Genomic DNA, 24,549 nt, shown 5'->3' with positions numbered 1-24,549 from the left:
TCTGTGCATATCTTGGACAATTCTGTAGCTGAGAAAAGTAGGCAGTAGGCATTAATTTGCCTTTTACTACCCCAAACAGAAGTGCCAGCCTGCCGCCGTTAAGGAAAGCAGCTCAGCTCGCCATTTTCCAATCCCGGAAGTCCGATGAGGAACTTTATCAAAAGCTTTCTGGTTTGGACCTGAAGCACAAAACCCAAACTGGCAGATCAATTGGTATGGGACTTTGCAATGCTAGAATATGGGAAGATGGAAATTTGAGTGAAAATAGCAGGAATGGGTGAGCTTGAGCTGTCCGAGGTTCTCAAATGGTTATTTGCAAAGCTGTCTTGTCCTGAATCAAGGCACTGGTTCTGGTCCATCCTGCCCAATACTGACTACTGTAACTGGCAGTGACTTCCCAGGGTCTCTGATGCAGAGGCTTTTGCTAGCCCTGCTGCCTGAAGGCTTACCTACACAACCGTGGGTTTCCATGCTATATGTAGGAAAGGAAAGGTCCTCTGTGCAAGCACCAGTCATTTCCGACTCTGGGGTGATGTCACATCATGACATTTTCGTGGCAGACTTTTTACGGGGTGGTTTGCCATTGCCTTCCCCAGTCATCTACACTCCCCACCCCCAGCAAGCTGGGTACTTATTTTAGCGACTTTGGAAGGATGAAAGGCTGAGTCAACCTTGAGCCGGCTATCTGAATCCAGCTTCTGCCGGAATCGAACTCAGGTCGTGAGCAGAGAGTTCAGACCGCAGTACTGCAGCTGTACCACTCTGCACCACTGGGCTGCTTATGCTATATGTAACTGGTCCCTAAAAAGGAGCCAAGGGTCAGGGGTATGTGTGTAGGAGGTCTGGATTGAGACTGTGGTACTAGAGAAGGAGCTTTAGCGCGCACACACACACGCACACACACCCAGTGCTGTTTCCACAATCAGAACTGGTGTCGCCAAGCTGTTTTGGGCCCGCATAAGAAAAGTGAGATAATATGCCTCTCTACCATATGTCATTTTTCCTGCGGCTTGCTTGGTCCTGAAGTGGGCCCATTTCTTACCAAATGGATGTGTGTGAGAAAAATTGAAACTCCTCTTGCCAGCGCCCATACACAATACAGGTTCTCTTTCCACACTAATATTCTGAGCAGGAACTCTCTAAGCATCTGCTGCAGGGTCCCTCCCTGGCCATTGCAGGAGGAACTAGGAGACATACGCCTTGTGAACTGAGGATGGCTCCCTAGACAACACATTGAACAGTCCCTCTCAGCTTTATCATAGTAGTAGCAATTTGGCACTGGTGGGCAAGCTTTCAGAGAAGCTTGACCACTATTTTTTAAAAACTTATTTTATAAGTTTTACAAAACATAACAACATAACATAACATAGACTTAAACATAACTAAACAATAAACAAGAGCAGTGACAGAGTGCAAAATGATTAAATTAAAAACTAATACAGTGTTATAACAGTGATGTTTTTTTTCTGTGATCATCTGTTTTGTCCTTTTATCTCTCTTGTTAAAGTCCAAAAAGGGGAACCGTCTTTCTCGGAAAACAGATTGGTAAACCAGGTTTTCAGCTGTTAATATTTGGTCAGATATTTGATACATGTTAAAGTATTCCCACAATTTGTTTAACCATTGATTAGCTGAGGGATAATCTTTGGCTTTCCATTGGTATGCAAAAATTGCTTTAGCTGCTACCAGGGCTTTTTTCCTGGAAAAATTGGTCCTGGAAATCTCAAGAGGGAAATGAAGGAGAAACACATGGATGCCCCTCATGAATTTTTAAATATTTTTTTGAGAATGTTGTTTCCACAAAGAGGTTTCAGAACGGCATTACACCACATTCCCCCAGAAAAAAAGCCCTGGCTGTTGCTAGCATAATTGTTATTAAATCTTTCCTCATTTTAGGTATTTAATTAACTTCCCATAGATTTAATAGAATAATTTTGGGACACAATGGAATAGTATATCCAGTGATTTTTTTAAATCTTTCCCAATATTTTCCTCCAAAATTTTTGACTCTTAAGACATTCCCACCAACAATGAAAAATGAACCACTCTGGCCACATCCTTTGCAGCAATGTTGATCACTATTTCTGATTATCTCATCATTAGGCCTCAGATATGATTTACATTGTAAGACACCTTAAGTTCCTAAATGTTTTAAATACAATAAGTAAAAATGTGTCCAGGGATCTAGGGATGTTAACCTCCCAATGGGACCTGGGGATACTTTGGAATTACGGCTCATCTCCAGACTACAGAGATCAGTTCCCCTGGAGAAAATGGATGATTTGGAAGATGAACTTTATGGCCTTGTATTCCACTGAGGTCCCTGCCCACCCCAGGCTCCATCCCCAAATCTGCAGGAGTTTCCCAACCTGGATCTGACCTCCCTATCCCCTCACCCTCTGCCAGTGGGCACAGGGAACCTGGCAAACCCTAAGGGATACTGTTTCACAAACTGCTGAAACGGTGTCCTTCCACACAGGTAAGCTAGTGCTCTGGCTCACTTTTGACTATGAGGCAATGTGAGATTGCTGCCTGCTGTAAAGGCTGCTATTGAGTTACCCCGGAACAGTCCTCCTGCAGCGGGGCTTCTTCAGTGCAAATGTACTCTGGGTTGCAGCCAAATTATTACTGTTGTTCGACAGAGTTGCTGGTGCTGCTTCTCTTGTCTTCTGGTCCTAATTGCACTTGGCTGGGGCCTTTTGCAGACAGGGCTGTTAGGAATTATTTGGCAATTCTGCTCATTGTTTTTCTTTTGATAGTTTCTATTGATTTTTGGAAAGGGGAATAGAGAGAGAAAGAGAGACCCCTGCCAAGCTGTGCATCAGACAATGAGTTTCCCTCCCTGCTGCGTTTCCCTCCCTCCAGCTTTGGCCAGGAGTCATAGCTAGGCTTAAGTGTGCTTCTTGCCAAAGTCTCAGCATGTGACCACAAATCCGGAAATGCTCACTTAATTAATTTAAGGTATCTGAAGCCTGTTAGCTTGTAATCCTGGTATAAAGTTGCCTAGTCCAAAGTCCTAAAAAACGGGATAGTTAATTTGCAGGCCAGGTAATTTGTGCTGGGATTTTCTAGACTTCTGGTCACTAAAAGTGTCTGAATGAGGTGCCCTTCATGTTTATACTCAAAAACTTTTACAGAAGCCTGCCCCCTCTGTTTCTGTATGGTCTGGGGATGCTTCTTGATTGGGAGCAGTGAACTCTAGAACAGTTTTTCATAAAGATAGGCAACAGACAGCCTCAACTGTGACCAAATAAGTCTGGTTTTTTTCCTTCTGCATGGGGAGGGATTGAACTACCTACTCCACCCCCTTGCCAGATGCTGACTGGAAAGAGGTGAGACTGGCATATGGATTCATGCAGAGATGCAGCAGACATCTTCATCTGTGACTGGGTGGGGTACCGTAGGCTCCCAGGAGCCTTCCATTATTAAATCAACTTATTTCTTTCAGCACATTGCCCATTCCTTCCTGGCATGCAATCTGCAAATTACTGTTTTATGTCATCTGTGTGGCATTTGTCCAAAAGGCTCTTTCTGTCTGAACAGTCTTCATTTTTAATAACAATATGTTGACATGTAAGAATGCACATGGACAGATTTTTGTGTAGAAATCTTATATCCTGTATGTTATGCTTCACAAGCTGTGGGTTCATTGCTTTTCCAATGCCAAGGTGAAATACAAAAACTACACTAGAAATGCTTTTGCTGGATCAGTCTAAATTTTGATGGATTATTGAACTGGGCTAGAAACACCTGCACTCTGTCACTAATAGCCACCCATTCACAAGCAGTACAATAGCTACCCTAGGCTTCATGCAGTGTTCCTTCTAAGCTGAGTTAGTGTGAGCTAGCTCATGGTTTTTTAGCCTCCAGCTCACACATTTTTTCTTAGCTCAGGAAAAAGGGCCATAGAGCAAGCTAATTTCTGCAGTAGCTCACAACTTTAATGCCGGTAGCTCACAAAGTAGATTTTTTTCTCACAAGACTCCACAGCTTAAAGGGAACATGAACATGTATTCAACATCAGGTATTCAAAGGTTTATATTGCCTCTAAATATGGAGGATCCTTCTAGTTGGCATGGCTCATAGCTATTGTGGCAGTGAATATGTATGAAATTGCCTTATATTGCTTCAGACCTTTGTTCCATTTGGCTCAATACTGTTGACTCTGACAGATAGTGGCTCTCTAGAGTCTCAAACCATTACATGTCTTTCCTTTTAGCTGGCGATAAGGGGTGGGAATTGAACCTGAGACTGTATGCAAAGCAGATGGACTACCACTGAGCCATGGTGCACTGTGTAAAACAATAACTCTTTTGTTAAACCTGAAGCTATTGCTAATAAAATTCAGGGGGTGATCCCTAAGTTCCAGTGGAGAGAATGAAAGCATTTCTGAGTCTATTTGTACAGTATTGTTTACACCAAACATGTCAGATGTACATTGATGCTCAGCTGTTAAAGTAACTGTAGCTTTGAATTTAAAAAGTACAGAATTATTCAGAAGTGCCATTTATGTGTCTCTTTACAACATCAAATCTAGCTTTGGATAACATTTGCGAGTACTTGTTATTATCGTAGTGTCATTCTGATATAGTAGTTTGACTACTGAACTAGGACTGAGCGGGATCTAGTTTCAAATCTTCAATCTGCCATGGGGGATGGACTTGGGTTGATCATTCCTTTTTGGCCTAAGCTACCTCACAGAGTTAGTGAAATGATAGCATGGAGGGCAAAATCACATATATTCCCCAAACTCCTTGGAGAAAGGGCAGGAGAAAGGCCAAATCAAACATGGAAATGAATGAGGCATCATGTTAAAGCTCAGAATATACTAGAGTTGCATTATCCCCTAAATCAGATGAACTTGTCAAAAGGAAAATGCCGGAGGTGAGTACATACTGCAGGATTTGAAATCTGTGTTGCTATTGGCTCCAAGAGCTCTGGCTTCATTGTTTTGAATTGAATTATTGGCTAAGCAGCTCAGGTTAATGGAATGTTCATGAACATTACAGCTGTTCAGAAAGTTAAAATAACTTTCACAGAATTAGGTGAGGCAGTGTATGGTTAGTTAGACAGGATCCAGCAAAGGGAGGAGTATGCCAGCACTTACAGTATCATAATGTTGGACAATGTTTATTGTTTGTGAATGGTATGTATGCTCAGTGCTTTTCTTGGGTTTTTTTTTAAATAGTGCCAGTACTCATATAAGGTTTACTGATTTCCATTAATTTCCCCCTTTCTCTATTAGGCTGTTCCTGAAGGTCCACAAACCTGCAAGAACAACATCTCAGAGGGTTCACTAGGCTGCAGTAGAAAGGGGGGGGGGGTATTGCTGCTGTCCTGTTAAGAAAAGAATACTTTATTTTACTTAATGATGTGGTGAGGTATAGGCTATTATCTGGTAATCCTTACAATAACACCATAAAGTGAATCAGTATTATTATCTCCAAGGTGTAAACAGGGGTCTCAGACTGAAAAGCTGTGACTTGCCTAACCTAAGGCAACGTCTGAATTCAAAGCAGTCTTGAGGGAGGATCTGGGGACGTTCTGATTTTACTTCTACATGCCTTTTCCTATGCACACTAAACTTTCTATTGCTGATTTGCTGGCTGAGTTACCAACAAGGAAAAGACCTAACCTAATAAGACGCAAATCTGCAGAAAACAGGAAAGCTTTTTTACAATGTGGAAACCAGCATTAACATCCATAGAGCAAGCTGCTCTTTAAGGCATAGAAGAAGAGGCTGGTTGAAAAGTTAGCAACCCTATTTGCAAAAAGTACCTTGAGAAGGAACTCAAAAGGAAACTGACCACCATGTCTTTGTTCTCCTCCCATGGGCTGCTCATGTACTACCCATGGGCTTCTCATGGTCTCACAAGGGGTGGGGGGCAAGAAGAGCCAGCTAGTTCTCTGCTGCTGACTCCCCCACTCATATGGCCTTTTGCCTGGAAGTTTTTCCACCGCTGCTGCCAAGTGCCATGCCCAGCCAGCAGTTGCAGCTCCTGAGTCTGTCTGGGCCTACTGCAACTTGCTCATCACCTGGCCTGCCATCACCTGGCCTGCCCAACACCATAAAGAAGGAAGAAAGAGTAGGGGGCTCTCCACTCAGCTTGCAAGATGGCAGTAGCTAGGGTCTTCCCATCTGCTCAAGCGTGGTGGCTCAGGCCCCACTGATGGACCTCCTGATGGCACCTGTTGTTTTTTTTTGGCCACTGTGTGACACAGAGTGTTGGACTGGATGGGCCACTGGCCTGATCCAACATGGCTTCTCAAGTTCTTAGGGTGAGGCCTGGGCCATGTCTGCCACCTGTGGCAGCTTGACTTGTGGTGTGCCCAGGTCTGTGCGCCCACCACTGTGGTATAGTGGTTAAGAGGAGCTTATCTCCAGAGGGTTTAATCTGGAGAAGTGGGTTTGATTCTCCACTCCTCTGCATGAAGCCTGCTGTTCTCTCGGAACTCTCTCAGCCCCACCTACCTCACAAAGTGCCTGTTGTGGGCAGTTGTAAGCCATGTTGAGATTCTGTAAGGGAGGTATAAAAGCCTTCTCTTCTTGTGGCCCAGCTATGGCAGCTTGGGTTCCTGTGCTGCCTTTCTGGTGGCTCTGCACGTGCCTGCCCCAGCATACCTCCTTGTCTCTCTGGCCAAGCAAGGTGGGCTGGCACACAAGTATCAGGACTTGGGGAAAGCCAAGGGGGAAAAGTACCATCACATAAAAAGTCCTTTGTATGCTAATATGAATACTGTGTGTATGAATGGTTTGTATGAGAGACAGTGCAAAGGAACAAGATCCCTGCATCTGCAATTATACACAGGTGTCAGTTATTTCCCCTTACAGGCTATCAAGAGACGAATATAGGAAATACACAAGTGTCAACTCCTGTGTTCAGATTCAGACCCAGCCGGTGCTCAGGGCAGCCATCACTTTTAGGAAGCCCCGCCCCCTTGCCACAAAAAAAAGCCTGACTGGATTTTGTTTTCTTTAGCCTTTAAAGAATAGTGTTCTCTGGCGGATGTCTTATCGGGCAAAACCTTATGTCTGGCTGCAACGTAAATTAATCTTTTCTGATTCAGAATTCCCATGAATTTTCACCAAGGTAAATAAGGCTAACTTGCAGGTAAGAGTTTCTGGGGGAAAAGCCAGGCATATATTGCAAACGGTTTCACTGTTATGGCTTTCTTTTTTGGGGTGGGGGGCGGGGTGGGCAGATGGGAGTGCTTTTCTTATGAGTCTCCAGCAATCTATGCTAAGTGAAGCAATCTCACTTGGAGGAAGACTTGGGATTGTCATTCACCGGATCCCTCAAATTTGAGCCTTGTTTTCTATGTGCACCTGGACATTTCTGGGCTAAAAATACACTCCCCCCCCCCCACAGTATTTTTCCAGGTGTATACCAGTAAGCCACAGTGCTGTTTGAGATTCTAGAATACTGGATATTGATTGCCAATAAAATTCCCAAAATATCTGGGTTTATTTAGGGCCTCTGTTTTAAGGCTCCCAGGCTGGTTTTTCTTAAATTTTTCATGGTTCCCCGGCAACTGGAGGGAGGCAGATGGGAGGCAGCTGTCCCAGGCAATAGAATCAGATAACAGAAGGAAGACTTGAATGGTCTGCTCCATCATGACAGTTCTCACATCCCTCCTTGCCTCTTTGAGCATGGACAAAAGAGGATAAAAATCAGGCTTGCCTGCAGCTTGACTCGATTTCAGAGCTAGATTCTCCCCCCCTCCCCCATTGCTTTCAGGGCTGCTGCTTGCTGCTACTTAGGACTTGCCTGCTGCCTGCCCGGGAAGACATTCTTGTTCTCTTCCTGCTGGCTGAACAATCTTCAGGACTTGTGGGATTTGTTTCACAATATTATTTCAAGTGTTCCCTGTGTTTTTAGTTTGTGCCGGGGGATATAGTGGGGGAGGAGGGAGCATTTTTTCCTGTCTGGTTCTTTTAAAAATAGTTTTGCTTTGTTTTATAATGTGCTGTTTTAAATAAGATTTTATAAGACTTATGTTTTTGGGTTCAGCTTGTTTTAGAATTTAACTGCTTTATATTTTAATTTTAAAGGGTTTTTGTGGGCTGGGGGATCCAAGTTGGACTCTCTTTTTTGCCATTGGTTCTTTTGGGTTTGCAATAGTGACCCTTGCTTAAATTGGCTTGGTGTGGATTCTTTGACATTAGTTTTGGTGGGCTTGTCACATTATCCCATGTTCTGCTTGGATTCTCTGGTATGATGTTGGTCCCGTTGAGCTTGTTGGTTCTGTTTGCATTTGGAAGCTTTTGATCAGTAGTTGGTTGCTCTTGTGTGTTTTTCTTTGCCCTGGAAAAAGCTTTGAATTTCCCCCCCATAGAAAACAATGGAGACTAGTAGGGTGGTTGGGGGCACATTGTTCAGGGACTTAGGACTCCTTGGTCCAATTGCTTGAAACTGAAAGGGTCCTTAGTAGATAGGCAGCACTAGGTTCTCACCAATTTTGGTGTTATTTGGGTTAAAAACAGTCATTCCAGGCTGCTCCCCCACAGTCCCCATAGGGAATAATGGAACCCAAATAATACTGGAACTCCATCCTGAACCGAAATCAAATCCCAGAATAATGTCAGGAGACCCAGATACCTGCAAATATTGGTACTTATGCCCTTTCCAAGATCCAAATAAAAAAAACAACAACCAGTTTTTTCCTCCCAGGTACACATCTGTACTTCTATGTCTGCCATGAAAATTATAAGCTTGTGCCATACTGACAGTGATGGCAGCCAGTCAATTACCTCCTCCCTCTTGTTTGCACACTTTCATTTTTGTTGTGGGGGGGCGGGGCTTCCACAGTTGCTATGGGAATTGCTGTGCCCACTGTTGGAATATTTGAGGTGGAAAAGGACAGCCAGGAAATAAAGAACACTGCATGCCCTGTTGAAAATGTAGGAGTGAAAATGTGAGGGTGGAGATTCTTCAGCTATGTTGTATTATAGACCCATGTTCTGGTTTGCTTGTTCTTTTGTGGGTTACCACTTTTTTTTTTGCACCCACACTACCAAATTAAAATTCAGCAGCTGTATTTGCCAGCAGTTCGGGGTTGGGGGTGTGTGTCTGCACCTGGAAAGGCAATAGTGCCAAGCATGGCCACAAATGCCTTTTACCTCAGCAAAGTCCCCGCCTGACCTAAAAGCCTTTACTAGTAGTTCAGGAATTCCATTGGGGTGTTGTTGTATTAGGCCATTGCCGCAAAACCCCCTAAGAAGTAATGTGATACCTCAGACTGACATTAATTGAAGCCCAAGCTTTAGTGGGCTAAAGCCTATTTTGTCAGATCATCTTCTTAGCTAGCAGATATACATAGGCACAGAGAGGGAAAGAAAAACATGAACAGTGGGTAAATACATGGAATGCAAGAGGTATCATTTGTGACGTATCATGACACTTAAGCAATATTTTATTCCCTTTCTCAACATACGTAGATATCTGCTGCGTGAGATTCTGATGAAATGAGCTATGAGCTATGGCCTGTGAAAGTTTATGCTTGGATAAACCCGCCTGATTTTTAATCTGTGCCACAAGACTCGTCTTGTTTTTACCAAACGAGGGGGAAACACTGTGTTGTTTGGTGGGTATAAGAATAGAAGAGCAGTGTTCCAGCTGGTCCAGCATCCTGTCTCACACAGTGGCCAACCAGTTGCCCTGGAGTGCCACCAAAAGGCATAGAGGCAGGACTCATTTTGGGCAGGAGCTCACAGGAGTGGAGCTCCGGAATCTCTAAATTTTATTGTGCTCTTTCTTTCTCCATTCCCCCCCACCAAATAATTGCTTCTGGACTCCATTGTTCAAACCCCTATGAGAATTTTGCTGAACTTTAAGAACATAAGAGAAGCCATGTTGGATCAGGCCAATGGCCCATCCAGTCCAACACTCTGTGTCACACAGTGGCCAATATATATGTGTGTGTATGCACACACACACACACACTGATGGACCTCTGCTCCATATACTGTGGCTAATAGCCACTGATGGACCTCTGCTCCATATGTTTTCCAATCCCCTCTTGAAGCTGGCTATGCTTGTAGCCACCGCCACCTCCTGTGGCAGTGAGTTCCACATGTTAATCACCCTTTGGGTGAAGAAGTACTTCCTTTTATCTGTTTTAATCCGACTGATCAGCAAATTCATTGAATGCTCACGAGTTCTTGTATTGTGAGAAAGGGAGAAAAGGACTTCTTTCTCTACTTTCTCCATCCCATGCATAATCTTGTAAACCTCTATCATGTCACCCTGCAGTCGACATTTCTCCAAGCTAAAGAGCCCCAAGCGTTTTAACCTTTCTTCATAGGGAAAGTGTTCCAAACCTTTAATCATTCTAGTTGCCCTTTTCTGCACTTTTTCCAATGCTATAATATCCTTTTTGAGGTGCGGTGACCAGAATTGTACACAGTATTCCAAATGAGACCGCACCATCGATTTTTACATGGGTATTATGATACTGGCTGATTTGTTTTCAATTCCCTTCCTAATAATTCCCAGCATGGCACTGGCCTTTTTTATTGCAATCGCACATTGTCTTGACATTTTCAGTGAGTTATCTACCACGACCCCAAGATCTCTCTGTTGGTCAGACTCTGCCAGTTCACACCCCATCAACTTGTATTTGTAGCTGGGATTCTTGGCCCCAATGTGCATTACTTTGCACTTGGCCACATTGAACCTCATCTGCCACGTTGATGCCCACTCACCCAGCCTCAACAGATCCCTTTGGAGTTCCTCACAATCCTCTCTGGTTCTCACCACCCTGAACAATTTAGTGTCATCTGCAAACTTGGCCACTTCACTGCTTACTCCCAACTCGAAATCATTAATGAACAAGCTAAAGAGCATGGGGGCCAGTACTGAGCTCTGCAGCACCCCACTGCTTTCTGTCCTCCACTGCGAAGACTGCCCATTTATACTCACTCTCTGCTTCCTATTAATTAGCCAGTTTTTGATCCACAAGAGGACTTGTCCTTTTACTCCATGACTCTCGAGCTTACTAAGGAGCCTCTGATGAGGAACTTTATCAAAAGCTTTCTGGAAGTCAAGGTAAACAACATCTATTGGGTCCCCTTAGTCCACATGTTTGTTCACCCCCTCAAAGAACTGTAACAGGTTAGTGAGGCAAGATCTTCCCTTACAGAACCCATGCTGAGTCTTCCCCAGTAACTTGTGTTCATCAATGTGCCTACGCATTCTGTCCTTGATAATGGTTTCTACCAACTTTCCCGGTGTTGAAGTCAGACTGACTGGCCTGTAATTTCCCGGATCTCCTCTGGAACCCTTTTAAAAGATGTGGGTGACATTTGCTACCTTCCAGTCCTCAGGAATGGAGGCGGATTTCAATGAAAGATTACATATTCTTGTCAGGAGATCCACAAGTTCAACTTTGAGTTCTTTCAGAACTCTTGGATGTATGCCATCTGGACCTGGTGACTTATTAGTTTTTAATCTGTCAATCAGTTGTAGGACCTCTTCTCAGTTGTAGGACCTCCTCAGTTGTAGGATTTCACAAACTATCTAATATTTTTCCCCACAAAAAATTGGAAAATAACCAAAACATATTAAGCAGACAGATGGAAATCATCATGCCACTGTGGCCACATAGGATAAAGTAATTTAAAAAAACATGATGGGAGTAAGGTTTTATTATGACAATTATAATTCAAGAAGCATTTTAAGATAGATGCTGAGCTGATATAATTTAGTACACCTTCTGGTGATGTCAGGGGTGTTTGGAATATGCAAGTGAGTTGTGCTAATGAGCTCTTTTTCTATCAAATGACCCCTGGAAAGGTCATGGGTTTCCCCAATGTTGCCTCCTAGTGCTGGTATTCAGAGGTTTGCTGCCTCTAAATGTGAAGGTTCCCTTTAGTCACTATGGTTAGAAGCCATTGATGGCCCTATCCTCCATTTGTGCTCGTGGCCATCACAATGTCCACAGGGAATAAATTTCACAACTGCCATATTGCCCATCAACTTCATTGAGTGACTGCAAGTTCTAGCATTATGAGAGAGAGAGAGAAAATGATCTCTGTCCACTTCCTGTACCCCTTGAATAATTTTATAAACCTCTATCATGGCCCCCTTTAGTAATCTTTTTTCAATACCGAAAAGCTCTATGCTCTCTTGAGCCTTTAATTCCAGAGCCCATCAGCACAACATAACCAAGTAACCTTCTGACTGCATCAGAAAATTACCTAGATCTGGATCACTGCACAGCACAACTCCAGAGCCTCCCAATCCAGAGCCTGGGGATTTCAGGGCTTTTTTTCTGGAAATAAAGGTGCTGGAACTCTCAAGAGGGAAATGAAGGAGAAACACATGAGTGCCCCTCATGAAATTGTAAACATTTGTTGAGAATTTTGTTTCCACAAAGAGGTTCTGAAACTCTATTCCGCTGCGTTCCCCCTGAAAAAAAAAAGCTCTGCTGATAATAATCCTGTGAATCTATGCCAAGGTGGGTGGAAGAACCATCCCCACATAGTTCCTCCTTCTGTGACTGCAAATTTATGTGTGGCTTTTTTACAGCTTCAAAAGCTTAAAAGGGAGGAGAATGCTGCTGTGGAGGAGCTGCTCTCTAAAGTATAGAGCATTCAAGTTGAAACTGCAGTTGGGAGGGGACCTCTCCCACAAGATAGCACAGAGTTGTAAGACAGAAGGTTTCCCATACTTAAACAGATGTGGACTTGGACCAAATGAAGATGTGGGAACCAACTTTAGGCTCACTTAGGGTCCAACTGCACATTTATTTTTCTCAGCTCTGTCTTTCTTTTTTTATTTTTAATGCAAAACTATATTATGAACCTGCAATGGGGTAGGGACTTTTCTAGCTGACCTGTTCCCTTCCCCCTACTAAATCCCCCTCCCCAGCTGCTTGTTTTCTCACAGGGAAAATAAAGCCTCATAACTTATATAGCTTGGAGGAAGTGTTATTTTGAGAGGGGGAAAGGGCCTGCAGGGAAAGAATTTAGCAACTCTTCCCCACCTGCTGTTTGTCGGCTCCTGGTTGTAGCTTCTAGCAGCTGCTTTTCATTTTAAAAAATTGGGTGAAAGTTATCTGGAACTTATATAATGTGTAGCTTGGCCTGGAGATGAGCAGGGTTTTTAGTGGTTTTATTATTATTATTATTATTAGTGCTGACTGCAGACAAGAATATCCAGTTGCCATCTTCCCTCTTGCTAATTCACCAGTGGCACAATTCCCCAGGAATTTCTCATTCTCAAGGTTTGTCATGCACTATAGCAATAACAAGTAAACACTTGCTAACAGCAAACAAGATGCAAAATGGGAACCAATACAGATAGTCTCTGTGAAGCATTTGTACAGACAGTACAGGCGCTATATTGTTGGCACAGATTCCAGAGCCCTTCTCTGTGGTATCTTCTCTGTGTTAGTGATTGGCCTAACAGACAGCCTGTTGCCACAGTCAGTTTTTGTGAGGGCATTTGCTAACTCTTCTGGTTGGATAAAGTGTATGTCATTCCCACTGTCTGCACTTTCTCCCATCTTCCCACAGTGTTCCCCTCATGCTATTTTCTCATACAGCTATAAAAAGCACATGACAGAAATTAAAGAAACATTTCTCATTACTTCCAGAGATTGTCAATTTGTTGTTCTTTTTAGCTTTTGGGTGTACTTTAATGCCAACAATGAAAAATGGGGGAGGGAGGATTGTTTCATTGTGTAATTTCTGCATATCCCAAAATAACTAGCTGTAGTACTAACAATCTGGATGCTGGAACACTGGCTACTGTTTCCTTTGTAATTTGCTAATACTGTTCTTGGTTGTTATGGCTTTCTCAGGGTGGCCTTCACCTAGTCCCTCTCTCAGCCTCTCCTACTTGGCAGGGATGTTGTGAAGATAAAATAGAGGAGGAGTGAACTGCATGCACCAACCTGAGCTGCCTAGAGGAAGGGCAGGATAAGAATCTGCTAGGCACAATAGATCAGAACTAGCAGCCCATACATTACAATGCCAGGGGGATTATGGAATGCGCATTATAACATAACTTCTAGATTGTTCCTGTAAGTGGACTTTGTTCTGTCTGTGTGACAGCTGCTGCCAAATGATGTGCTCTGAGAGACAACCTTAGCCTCTCTGTAGGAATTCCTGAAGCCAAAGTTCTCGCCCACAATAAAACTGCACAACTCACTGTGCCGGTAGCCTTTTCTTGCTCTTTACAGTTAGTTTCCAGCAGAGGATGGGCAATCTTGCTTTATCTCTACAACTCTGAATGTGATTAGAACATTCAGTCATTCAAATGTAGTGGACTCCCTCACCATGCTTTGCTGTTGTATCCCTATGTGAGTCACTACTCTTGAGTTTGCATCTGTCCAGAGTGCTCAGATGAATGATTTGTGCAGAAGTTGAAGGTAGGTTTCTCGACAAGTAATTATTCTTATATTTTGGCATTCTGAATCTTTCTGGCTGTAAAAGTTAAGTTTTTCTCCAATTTTAGTTTAGGGAAATTACACTATAGGAAAATATTGCTGTATTAACATTGCAGCAGCTCTGTGTAGTTTGCTGGCCTTGGGTGTGTTGGGGGAGTCTTCCATTCCACCCAGCACAAGGAAGAATGGGCTTTGTAATCCTTTTGGCAATGGCCTTCTAGAGTGCTGAGAATCTCCTAGGAACGGCCAGAGCAGTTCATTCAGCTGCAAGAGGGGGCAAGTCTGAAAAATGCCTGTGTTCAGAGCAGCCTATGAAAAACGGGCAGCTGTTATGCAATTACGTTCTGTTCTTTTTGTGGCAGGCCCCACAGGGAGTTAATGACTTCCCATTTGTTGAGGCTTGGCTGATGCTAGAGAGAGTTCCTTGGTGAAACATCTGTGTATGCAAAACATCTGCGTGTGCTTGTGTTTGCATCTGGGGAGGGCTCTAGAGACAGATCTTTTCCTTCAAGTAGTTGAAGGTGGTTTGAAAGACTGTGCATTGCACGTGATTGGTTCACTCATTCCACTTTTGCCTGTGGCCAACAGGTTTGAAAAGTTCTTGTATTGTCCCAAAAAAGCTGCAAAGCCTGTTTGACCAGAGGCAACAGCAGGATGAAAGAAGTGGCATGTGCATGCGTGTGTGCACACACATGCACGCCAAGGGAAGTAAAGCCTCTCTCAAATACTTTCAGATCACTTAGGGATTATTCTGAGTCTCTAACATAAAATAGTCATCTCTCCAAGTGTTCAGCTTTTTTCCTGTGATAATAATGCAATTGAAATTGTATCCAGAATCCCACTGTTTCATATAAAATCATGGGAACCTCGAATCAGAAGAGACCCCACAGGTTATTCAGCCCAGTTTCTCCCATACAGCCTGACTTCCACATAATTAAAAAGTCAGTGTTGCTAATCTTCTGCAGATCCATTTTTACATAGGTTTATTCTCTGTAGAAAATGTAGGATTTCTGCTGATTGACTTTGGATGCTTGGCTTAGAGGTGAAGCATGGCGTGCTGAACCATAAACAGCGCTTGGCTTGCGAGTGAGCAGGGCTCACAGTTATCAAGGTACCTGGGCTCCCAGTCTGAGTGTCTGGGCAGGCTTTGGCCTTGTTTGGGTAGCTTCCCATCTTTGTTTCAGGCATCCTGGCTTGTCAGTCTGCTTCCTCCTCCTCTCTTGCTTGGTTTATCTACTCCCCTCCCAGGGTTTCCTGCTTCATTTACTTACCCTGCCTGGATTTTCATTCAAATCCCACTTCATCCAGCCTTCCCAGCTCTGAATGTGGCCTAGAGTTGGCTCTGCCTTTTAGTTGACTGTCTGGTGGATGTGCCCTGAATGCTCTCTCCAACTCTGGTCTCGATCCTGCCTGGATTCCTGCTTCAGCTCCTGCTACGTTTGGTTGTCTGCAGCCCAGTGTGTTCTTTTCCAGTCTTATTCACATGCACATGCTCTTTCTGTACATGTATCCAAATACATCCAGCTGGGAATTCCTGCATCTTATTTTGTTATGCCGTAAATTAGCATCTTGCTGAACTGTCTTTTGGGTGAATAAATATTTGGATGGAAATGACTAAAGGTGGGGGTCAAGTGGAGGGAATAAACACCTCTGAACCTGGATGGATTTCCAGTTTCTCCATCATTGGGCTCTTGAAATCCCACCTGGGATATGATGCTTAGGAGTTTGTCATGCTGATGGAAAAATTAGGGGGTTTCAAGGCAGGGGAGCTGCTTGCTTTGGCAACCCTATTACAGACAGGAAGCCAAGTTTCAATCTCTATTGATAAGCTGAATTTAAACTCATCTGTCCCATGTGCTGGGGCGTGTGTGAAGGCATTTTTCTCCAAGGAGTAGTAGAAAGTTCCAAGCCAAGTTTTCTCCTCTGACTGTTTGCTTGATGGTTTCTGTGGATGCCAGAATGATTAACCATGACAACAGAGTCCTTGTTACAGTTGGTCCTTTATCCAAGCAATGCTACAGCAACACCTGACTCAACATTTTTGGCCTTGGAAGCCAATGAAAAGGCAAACCAATACAAAGGAGCTGGATAGGCAAGTGTCAGGTTGGAATGATGCAGGGGCTAGATCCAGTAATGTATGAGTGGAGAGAGAAATGCACTTTGTGTAGCTCTGCCTATTCAGGCAATAGCAAAAGGATTACTGCAGCACTTCAACAACTGTTGGGCTTATTGCTGATAAACACAATGGAAGTTCTTGTTCCAGTTCCAGTTCTGTGTTTGTTCTATGCAGTTCAGTAATTAATCAAAAGTGCATTTTCATGATGCAGAAAATCATTTTTTTAAATCGACAGGCCTTGTCTCACAGCATTGTTCTGGGGGCTGTTTTGAAACAGAGGACATTGTGCCTGTGATAGTTGACTTCATCAAAAATGTCTGTGCATCAGAAAGGAATGTACAGTACTGACCAGACTGAAAAAAAAATCTTTTGCCATATCTTGCATGAACAAAAAAACCCATTGGGATAAATAGTGTATTCTTAGTGCAAGTGAGCTGCAAGGTTTAGTTTTAGCACTTCTTCTTGGGATAGAGATTATACCTGTGGAAATGTTCTGTGGGTTCCGCTCCATGGGGCTGTTGTTGACAATAGTAATTCCAGAAGGGTAACCTTGTAGTAACATTTCATTACATTATCTGCACCTTGTGAGAAGAGGTCTGACCTTTCTCATCTTCTGTTATGTGTAATAACCTGATCTATTCCAGTTCCTTACACTACCTAGAAGATTTGTGATAAGATTAACACCAAGCAACTCTCTACCCCTACCTAACCCCTTTCCCTCCAACCTCTTTTGTAATTTTCCCTGTAAATGTATTGAATATGATTTCTTCTTCCTTGTATCTGAAGAAGTGTCCTCTGACTCATGAAAGCTTATCTTTAAGGTTCCACTGGACTTCTTTTTTTATTTTTCTGACAACGATAGTTCAACATTTGGTTTAGATATTTTAATTAAATATAATAAAATGCACCCAGCATAATGTCACAGAGGAGGCTGCCATACAAAGGTGACACAAAGAAAACTGATAATTAACAACATGAAAGATCACGTGAAAATTTTGAAACCCAGGCATTGAAAAAGGCTTTAAAATCATTTTTGAATCAGAGGGAAAATCAGAGTAACGATAAAGAAGCCATGTAACAATACTGTATAGATGAAAAGGAAAGAAATCCACTGAAGAACCAAGGAGGAACAAGCGTACAACCCACATTATTTAAGAACCAACAACAATTTTTAAAAAGCCAGGGAGAAAAGAACTGTTTTACACCAGCTGTCTGCAGGATGCTGCACTCAGTCCTCAATTCCATGCTTGCAAATTACAGTTTCAAAATTGCAGGAAACCCCAGGCCTTGCTGAATGTTTGGGATACAAGCTGGGCTGAGTCAAAGATACACAGGTTTCCAAAACAGCTAGAAAGCTCGGGTTCTACCAAAGGCTAGCAAGTCTACTGAAAAGTAAGTCCCATTGTTGTTCAGTGGGGCTTACTCTTGGGAAAATGTCCTTGTGTTTGTAGCCAATTTGTGGCCTTCTGTTGCATTTCCATCATGGGCCTGTGTGAGGGCAGGGAGGAGGACCATTTGACCTGGGCCTCCAGCTCAAAGGAGGCCTTATATTTAAACCCTAGTTAATTTTGTGGTATTTCCAGAGCAGCCATTTCCTCCAACAGAACTGATTTCTGTAGTCTGGGATCAGTTTTAACTCCAGGAGAACTCCAGGCCCCACCTGTAGGATGGCATCCCTAGGCTGGCATTTGATGAAACTTTCATGCACTTCCCAAGTAGTTCAATGGTTGTCTTATTAGTTTTGATCAGTTTTATTTAATCAAAACTTACTTGATCAGTTTTATTTGATCAGTTTCACAACTTCCTTGATGCTCATCATGTGTAATCATATTTTAAATTTTTCTTATGGCTTTGGGTTTTGAAATCTGGAAATGGCCCAGGCCTCTCTGGACCCCTGAAAGGCCCTGATCATATCCATCACATATCGTGCCCTCCCCTGTGGTTCTTCCCTTGCACATTTTATCCTCGCAGCAACCATGAAATGTAGGTTAGGCTGAGAGAGTCACCAGCCCGAGGTCACCCAGTAAGCATCATCATGGCATAGTGGGAATTTGAAAATGGCTGCCCCTGGTCCTCTGACCATGTCACCACATTGCACTTGGTGGTCTCAAAATAGGGTTGCCAGGTCCAATCTTCTCTGCAGTGTGTGTGGGGGGGTTGGGGGTATTCTGGGGGGGGGCATGGCCATCCCCAAAGCAATGACATCACGCAGAGTGATATCATCATGTCTCAGATGCAGCACGTGCACACCCCTGCTTTTTCCCAACCGTTTAAAGGGAACCTTCTCTTTAAATGGTTGGGGGCGAAAGCAAGGGCCATACGCACCTGCCCTGCAAGAGGCAAGCTTGCTGTTGAGAATACCTCTTGCAGGGCAGGAGCTGGTGCCTCCCACTTGGAAAAAGCACCCAGCATGCCTGCCCTGCAAGAGGCAACTCACCTCTTCCAGGATAGGAGCTGGTGGCCCCCACTTGGAAAGAACAGATGCCACGCACACCTGCCATGTAATTTGCTGCTTGCAGGGGCAGGCAAGCACAGCACTCGCTTTCCCCCTTTCTTTTATCTCACAGGAGGGGAGGGAGAGGGGTGGCTGCCTGGTGGTTGCTCTTGAGGGTGGGAGCTCCCTCTGCTGGCCACCTGGCTAGCAGCGGGCTGGAGCCTGCAAAATCAGGGGATCCCCTGCCTACACCTGGGGACTGGCATCCCTACAGCAGAGAAAGTTTGGAATATTTTGTATTTATGACCTTAACAGGTTGAGGTGTTTGGCTCTGGATCTGATAGAGCTGCCACCCTCCAAGTGGAAGCTGGAGTTTTCTTGGAATTATGACTGATCTCCTGGCAGTAGAAATAAGTTTTTCTGGAGAAAATGACTGTTTTGGAGGGTGGACTCTATGGCATTATACTCTGCTGAGGTCACTCCCCAGACTCCATCTCTAAATCTCCAGGAATTTCCTAACCCAGAGTTGGCAACCTTAGGAGCTATAGATTTTGGTGTAGAATATGTGTGAGCATGTGAGATATGAGCTTGAAAGTGTCTGGGTTCAAAGTCCTCCTCAGCTGTGGAGCTGGCTAGGTGACCTTAGATAAAGTTGCTTAGACACCCTGATATAAATCCATATCAAATTTGCAATTTCTACTGATTTCCCACTTCCTACTGCAGACCCTCTCATGTTGTACCTCAGGGCCTCAATAACCCAAAGTGGAGCAGTATTTTGTGGAGATCAGTGGGTTGAAGTGGGAAGAGTAGCAGCATTCTATTCTGCTGATAGAGAGTTTTATCCTGGGTGAAACTCCCCATCTACAACCTACCCTTTAGTAGGCTTCATCAGCTGTGGATAAATCTCTCACAGCCAACATCTATGGTGATGTGCAGGCTGCCCCCTCCCCCGAATTATCTCATCGTTTCCTTCATAAATTTTATCATAGTTTTAAAACAACCTTGTGAAACACAAGGCACTAGTTTATCTACAAAAATAAATAACCGTACTAATAAATGATAATAATAAACACAAAGAAATTATCAGTCGCCTCCTGAGTCATAATTTACCAAGCAGATAAACAACACTACAAAAATTGATTTCCTTTTTTTCCCTCTGAAAAATCTACATGTACCTCAATACCTAATTTATCTCATTTATATAGCCATAACTTAAATGATGAACCAAGCCTCTGCTTAGGAATTTGCAAATAGAAAGATATATAGAGTTACTGATGAGGGGCACCCAGTGGGTATAAATTGTGGCTAAATGTCTGCAAGATACACATGAACTGAGAGCCACAAAATTATATGAAATCAATCAGTTTTGTGATACTAAACTGGGGGCCTGATGAATTTTCTCTATTTTAGTTGCATTTCTATCCCAGGGAGTCTGTGGACCAGGCTTCCCAGCAAGAGGCCTTTAGGCCATGCAACATGAAGCTGTAATAACAACTTCAGTGTGCCATAAAACTCTCTTATGCTCAAGAGGTTGTGTTCACAGCTTGTGTGGCAGGGCTGCTGTGAAAAAAAGCCATGTATGATGTGGCCCTGTCCCTTTAGTTGACTTTAGCTGACTACCCCAATCCCTGCACACGCACAAAGGTGCTTGGAGCAGTTTCCCATTGCAGGCAGTGTCGCCAGAGGACAGGAAAGCTAATCTGATGTGACCTCAATGGAAAATATTCCCTTCTTTGGGCTCAAGTACTTTCCCCAAGTTATTGATTGCAGCTTCAGTCCCAAGTTAATGTTCCGTTGATGGTGGCTGTACGGTGGAATTTAGTTTATGGGATAAAATGATGACAATGTGTTGCACATTAAAAGATCCCTTTCTGTGCCATTTGGCTCCTTCCTTGATCAAGCACATATGGCCCCCAATGCTAATGTCTTTCAGGAGGATTTTTCAGCTTGTGGATGCTCCAAACACAAAGCATGAATCTGTTGTCTTTTCCTTGTCATGATCATTTATGTGTCATGCAGCACTGCTGAAATATGCAATGCTGTACATAGCCCAAGCAGCAGTGAAGACAGATCCCTGACCTGAGGTGCTTACAATCTACTTTTTGACAAAAGGAAGACAGCCAAGAGAAGGCAGGGAAGGGGCTATGTATTTGGTTTCTGAAGAGTATGGAACTAAGGATTTGAAAGAGAGAGAGAAGCCTTTTTCAGTTGTTTAGTGTTCCTGCTGCTCATACTGGAATGGCATGCTATGTGTGATCCTCTGGATATGTATATTCAACATTATGTGTCAGTAATAGACTATTTGCATCTTCAGATATCTTCCAGCTGTGTTCATTTCCTTGCTGACCAAAAGAACATCATCTTTGGTTGCTGTAATAGTTCAAACCTAGTGGTTTGCAACTAAATGCTACTGAGAAGCATAATTCAAAACCCTTGGTGATAAACCCAAGGCCTTTTGAGCTGCCTGTTATATGGGGTTAGGGAGAAAAGGGGAAGAGGCAACAGTAATAATAGAGACCTCTTTGGCTTTTGGCACAGGTGTAAGCACTGGGGGTGATCCATGAATTCTCAGGGTTGTAAGACCCCCATCTATAGAGTGGACAGTAGAGAGACTGTGGTGGTGAAAGGGGAAATCTCTCTCCTTTCTTTTCTATTGGTGAAACAGCACTGATTGCAAAGGCATATGGGGTGATTTTCTCTCTCTACATTAGGGATGCCGGCCACTAGGTGAGATCCCTCAAATTATAGCTCATCTGAAGACTACAAAGATCAATTCCCTTGAATAAAATGGATGGTTTGGAGGGTGGACTCTATGGCACTGTACCCTCCCCCCCCCTCCCAAGGTCCCTGTCCTTCCTGGGCTCCATCCCCAAATCTCCAGGAGTTTCCCAACCCTAGATCTGGCAACCTTACTCCCCTGTCTGGCAACTCTACTCCACAGTCTCCTGACTTGAGTGGCTGTATGTGGTTCCTATAACCTGGGAATAAACTTTCTCAGAGTCAGAAAGGGCTGCAAGGGGAGGAAAATGCAGGGAAGATCCATGACCACCAGCACTTTCTGCTGACAGATCACTGGATCCAACCCAGCGTGCAAGACTTAGCTGGGATGAATGGTTGAGAACTTTGGACAAGTGAGAGCAGGCGATCGCTGAGCAGAACTGTATTTTCCCATGAGATGGAAAGCATACAAGCCTTTTGGTTGATGTCATAAATATTCATAATTTGTGGAGTAATAAATACAATGCAAGACCTCTTGCACTATATTTACAATGTTTCAATTCAAGGGTCAGCTATTTTTGGCCTTTTTACATAGAAAAATTGGCTTTAACTCAGTATATTTGATAAAAGGTGATTAATTCAAGTTTTAAATTATGAGTATAGACTTTGGCATTCTTGTTAGAAAAAAATTCAAATTTCATTTTAAAGCAAGTTTTTTTTTAAAAAAAACGCACACACAACATAGCTTTCTCTCTCTCACTCCCATGCACACACATATTTATATATAGGCCCAATTTATAATTCTTTAAATGGGTGAGGTCCTTTGCAATGCTATGGTAAACTCAGTTACACCCTTCTGAGCCGATTGACTTCAATTGCCTTTGAAGAGTGTAACTCTGGTTAGGATACCATTATTAGTTATACTTCCCAACTTTCCTTGCCAGAAACTAACAAGTTTCATACTTTGGGTTTCCCCCCCTCTTTTTGTTGTCTTCCAGCTTTGAAGATGAAAATAAAGGAGGTAAAAAAAGAAAACGGAGACAAGAAAATCATCCCAAAGAAGAAGAAGCCTTTGAAGTTGGGCACCATCAAAAAGAAAGACCTGAAGAAGCTGGTGCTGTACTTAAAGAACGGAGCGGACTGCCCTTGCCACCAGCTGGACAACCTGAGCAACAACTTTCTCATCATGGGGCGCAAGGTGAAGACCCAGTACCTGCTGACAGCTATTCATAAGTGGGATAAGAAGAACAAAGAGTTCAAAAAATTCATGAAGAAAATGAAAACCCCTGAGTGTCCTACATTCCAGTCAGTCTTCAAGTGATTGGTTGCTGCCAGATTTGGAACTCCTTGCTGGCCCTGAACTTGCACAGATCTTGACTTGGTGGCCCATACATTTTGGCTCCTTCTGCCATAGCAGACGCTCTCCCTTAAATCTGTTGTGTTTCTTTTTCTTTGTGTTTGTAGATCTTTCTGTTTCTCACGCCTCCCCTTTCCTGGCCCCTGTTACATCCCCATAGGAGACTGTGCAAAGGTATGTAGGTAGGCTTGGCATCTGAGGTCATATGGAAAGTGACTCTTCACATAGAATAAGAAAGTCTTGTGGCACCTGAAGGTCAGCGGCTTTATTGTGGCAGAGGCTTCTGTGAACCACATGCTACTTGGTCTGATACATGAAGTGTGACTAAGGAAGCTCTAGCTCATGAAAACATCTGCTGCAATAAATTCACAGCAAAGGATCTTGTGTTGTTTCGGCTGCAGAAGATTAACATGACTGTCCTAAGATTTGTTTGAATAGACCTGCACTGATTATTCTCCAGCTTTATGGTACAAACCAGCATTTTCAGTGGGGCAGAAATCACTCTGATGGTGTGAATATTCAGCTTCCCTGCACCAATTGTTTATTAGGTGCCCATGTTCTTTTATTTTGCTTTCTCTCTTAGTCACATGAATGATCTCACCCAATCAGGGATCATGCAATCCAGCATAGCCAATGGAATATGGATGCTTGATGTCACTGGGAATGAGTAAAGACAGCACAAATAAGTTTTTTTCTTTTTTTTTTTAGTAAGCAGTGCCCAAAAACTGGCTGATGGAGCCATTCATGGAGAAACCAAACCATATTTGCTCAGCTGTAGCTTGGAACATCAGAACACATTCACTCACTTAAGAGGAGATCCCCAGAATCACAAGAGCATTTACACACACAGTTCTGTGAAGTGAGCCGACAGTAGGGCCTGTTGAAATGAGGAGCTGAACATGAACTCCCATTTCTTTCATTGAGGTTGTATAACTTAATTTTTGGTGGCTTGTGATTACCATATTCATTTGTGATAGAAGAGTGCCATTTGCACTTTCTGCCTCAGTTGAACCCACTCTAATCTTAGACATTTACACGTTGGGACAGCAGTAGGAATGGATGCCAGATCATTCAATGAAGGCCAGTATCACTACAGCAGTTCTCAGAGGGACAGTCGCTGTCTGCTTTGGGAGCAACGAGGTACTTGAAAGAAGGGAGCATGAAGTTTGAGGAGGAATGAGGCAGGTGGAGAGATCTTCCTCCTGCTACACCAGCCAAGATGAGGTTGGGTTGAGTGATCCCCGGCAGAGAAATTTTGGTCACATGGGATTGCGGAGGGCAGTGGCCTCTTCACTGGCCCACCACCTAAAAATGGTTCTGGAAAAAAGAGCCCAAAGAACAGATGCTTTGTTCTTACGAAATTTCCCCATGTGTAGTTTTGAAGGGTGGTCAACTATTTTGTTTTGTTCCTTCCAAATGCAGAGTTGGGCTCCTACTACAGCCCATAAATCCTTGCATTACAATAGAAGGAGGTTGCACAAAGATCTACATATGCTCACCTCTAGAACAAATTATTGATTTGAGGGATTT

The 24,549-nt window shown here is 43.4% G+C and overlaps 1 protein-coding gene across 1 annotated transcript in view; it reads left to right on the top strand.

The window, feature by feature from the left end:
• SFRP1 (secreted frizzled related protein 1) overlaps positions 1 to 23,205 on the top strand; it is a 62,160-nt gene extending 38,955 nt beyond the window's left edge. The window contains exon 3 of the mRNA XM_060251065.1: positions 22,661 to 23,205. Within this exon, the coding sequence (XP_060107048.1) occupies positions 22,661 to 22,983 (323 nt within the window). The 3' untranslated portion in view covers positions 22,984 to 23,205. The remainder of the gene's footprint in view (positions 1 to 22,660) is intronic.
• The last annotated feature ends 1,344 nt before the right edge of the window (positions 23,206 to 24,549 follow it).

Source organism: Heteronotia binoei, chromosome 12 (assembly GCF_032191835.1).
Source record: "Heteronotia binoei isolate CCM8104 ecotype False Entrance Well chromosome 12, APGP_CSIRO_Hbin_v1, whole genome shotgun sequence".
In the NCBI taxonomy this organism is placed as follows: Eukaryota; Metazoa; Chordata; class Lepidosauria; order Squamata; family Gekkonidae; genus Heteronotia; species Heteronotia binoei.
The sequence above is the reverse complement of the archived record's forward strand: the minus strand, read 5'-3'. Positions and strand labels throughout refer to the sequence as shown.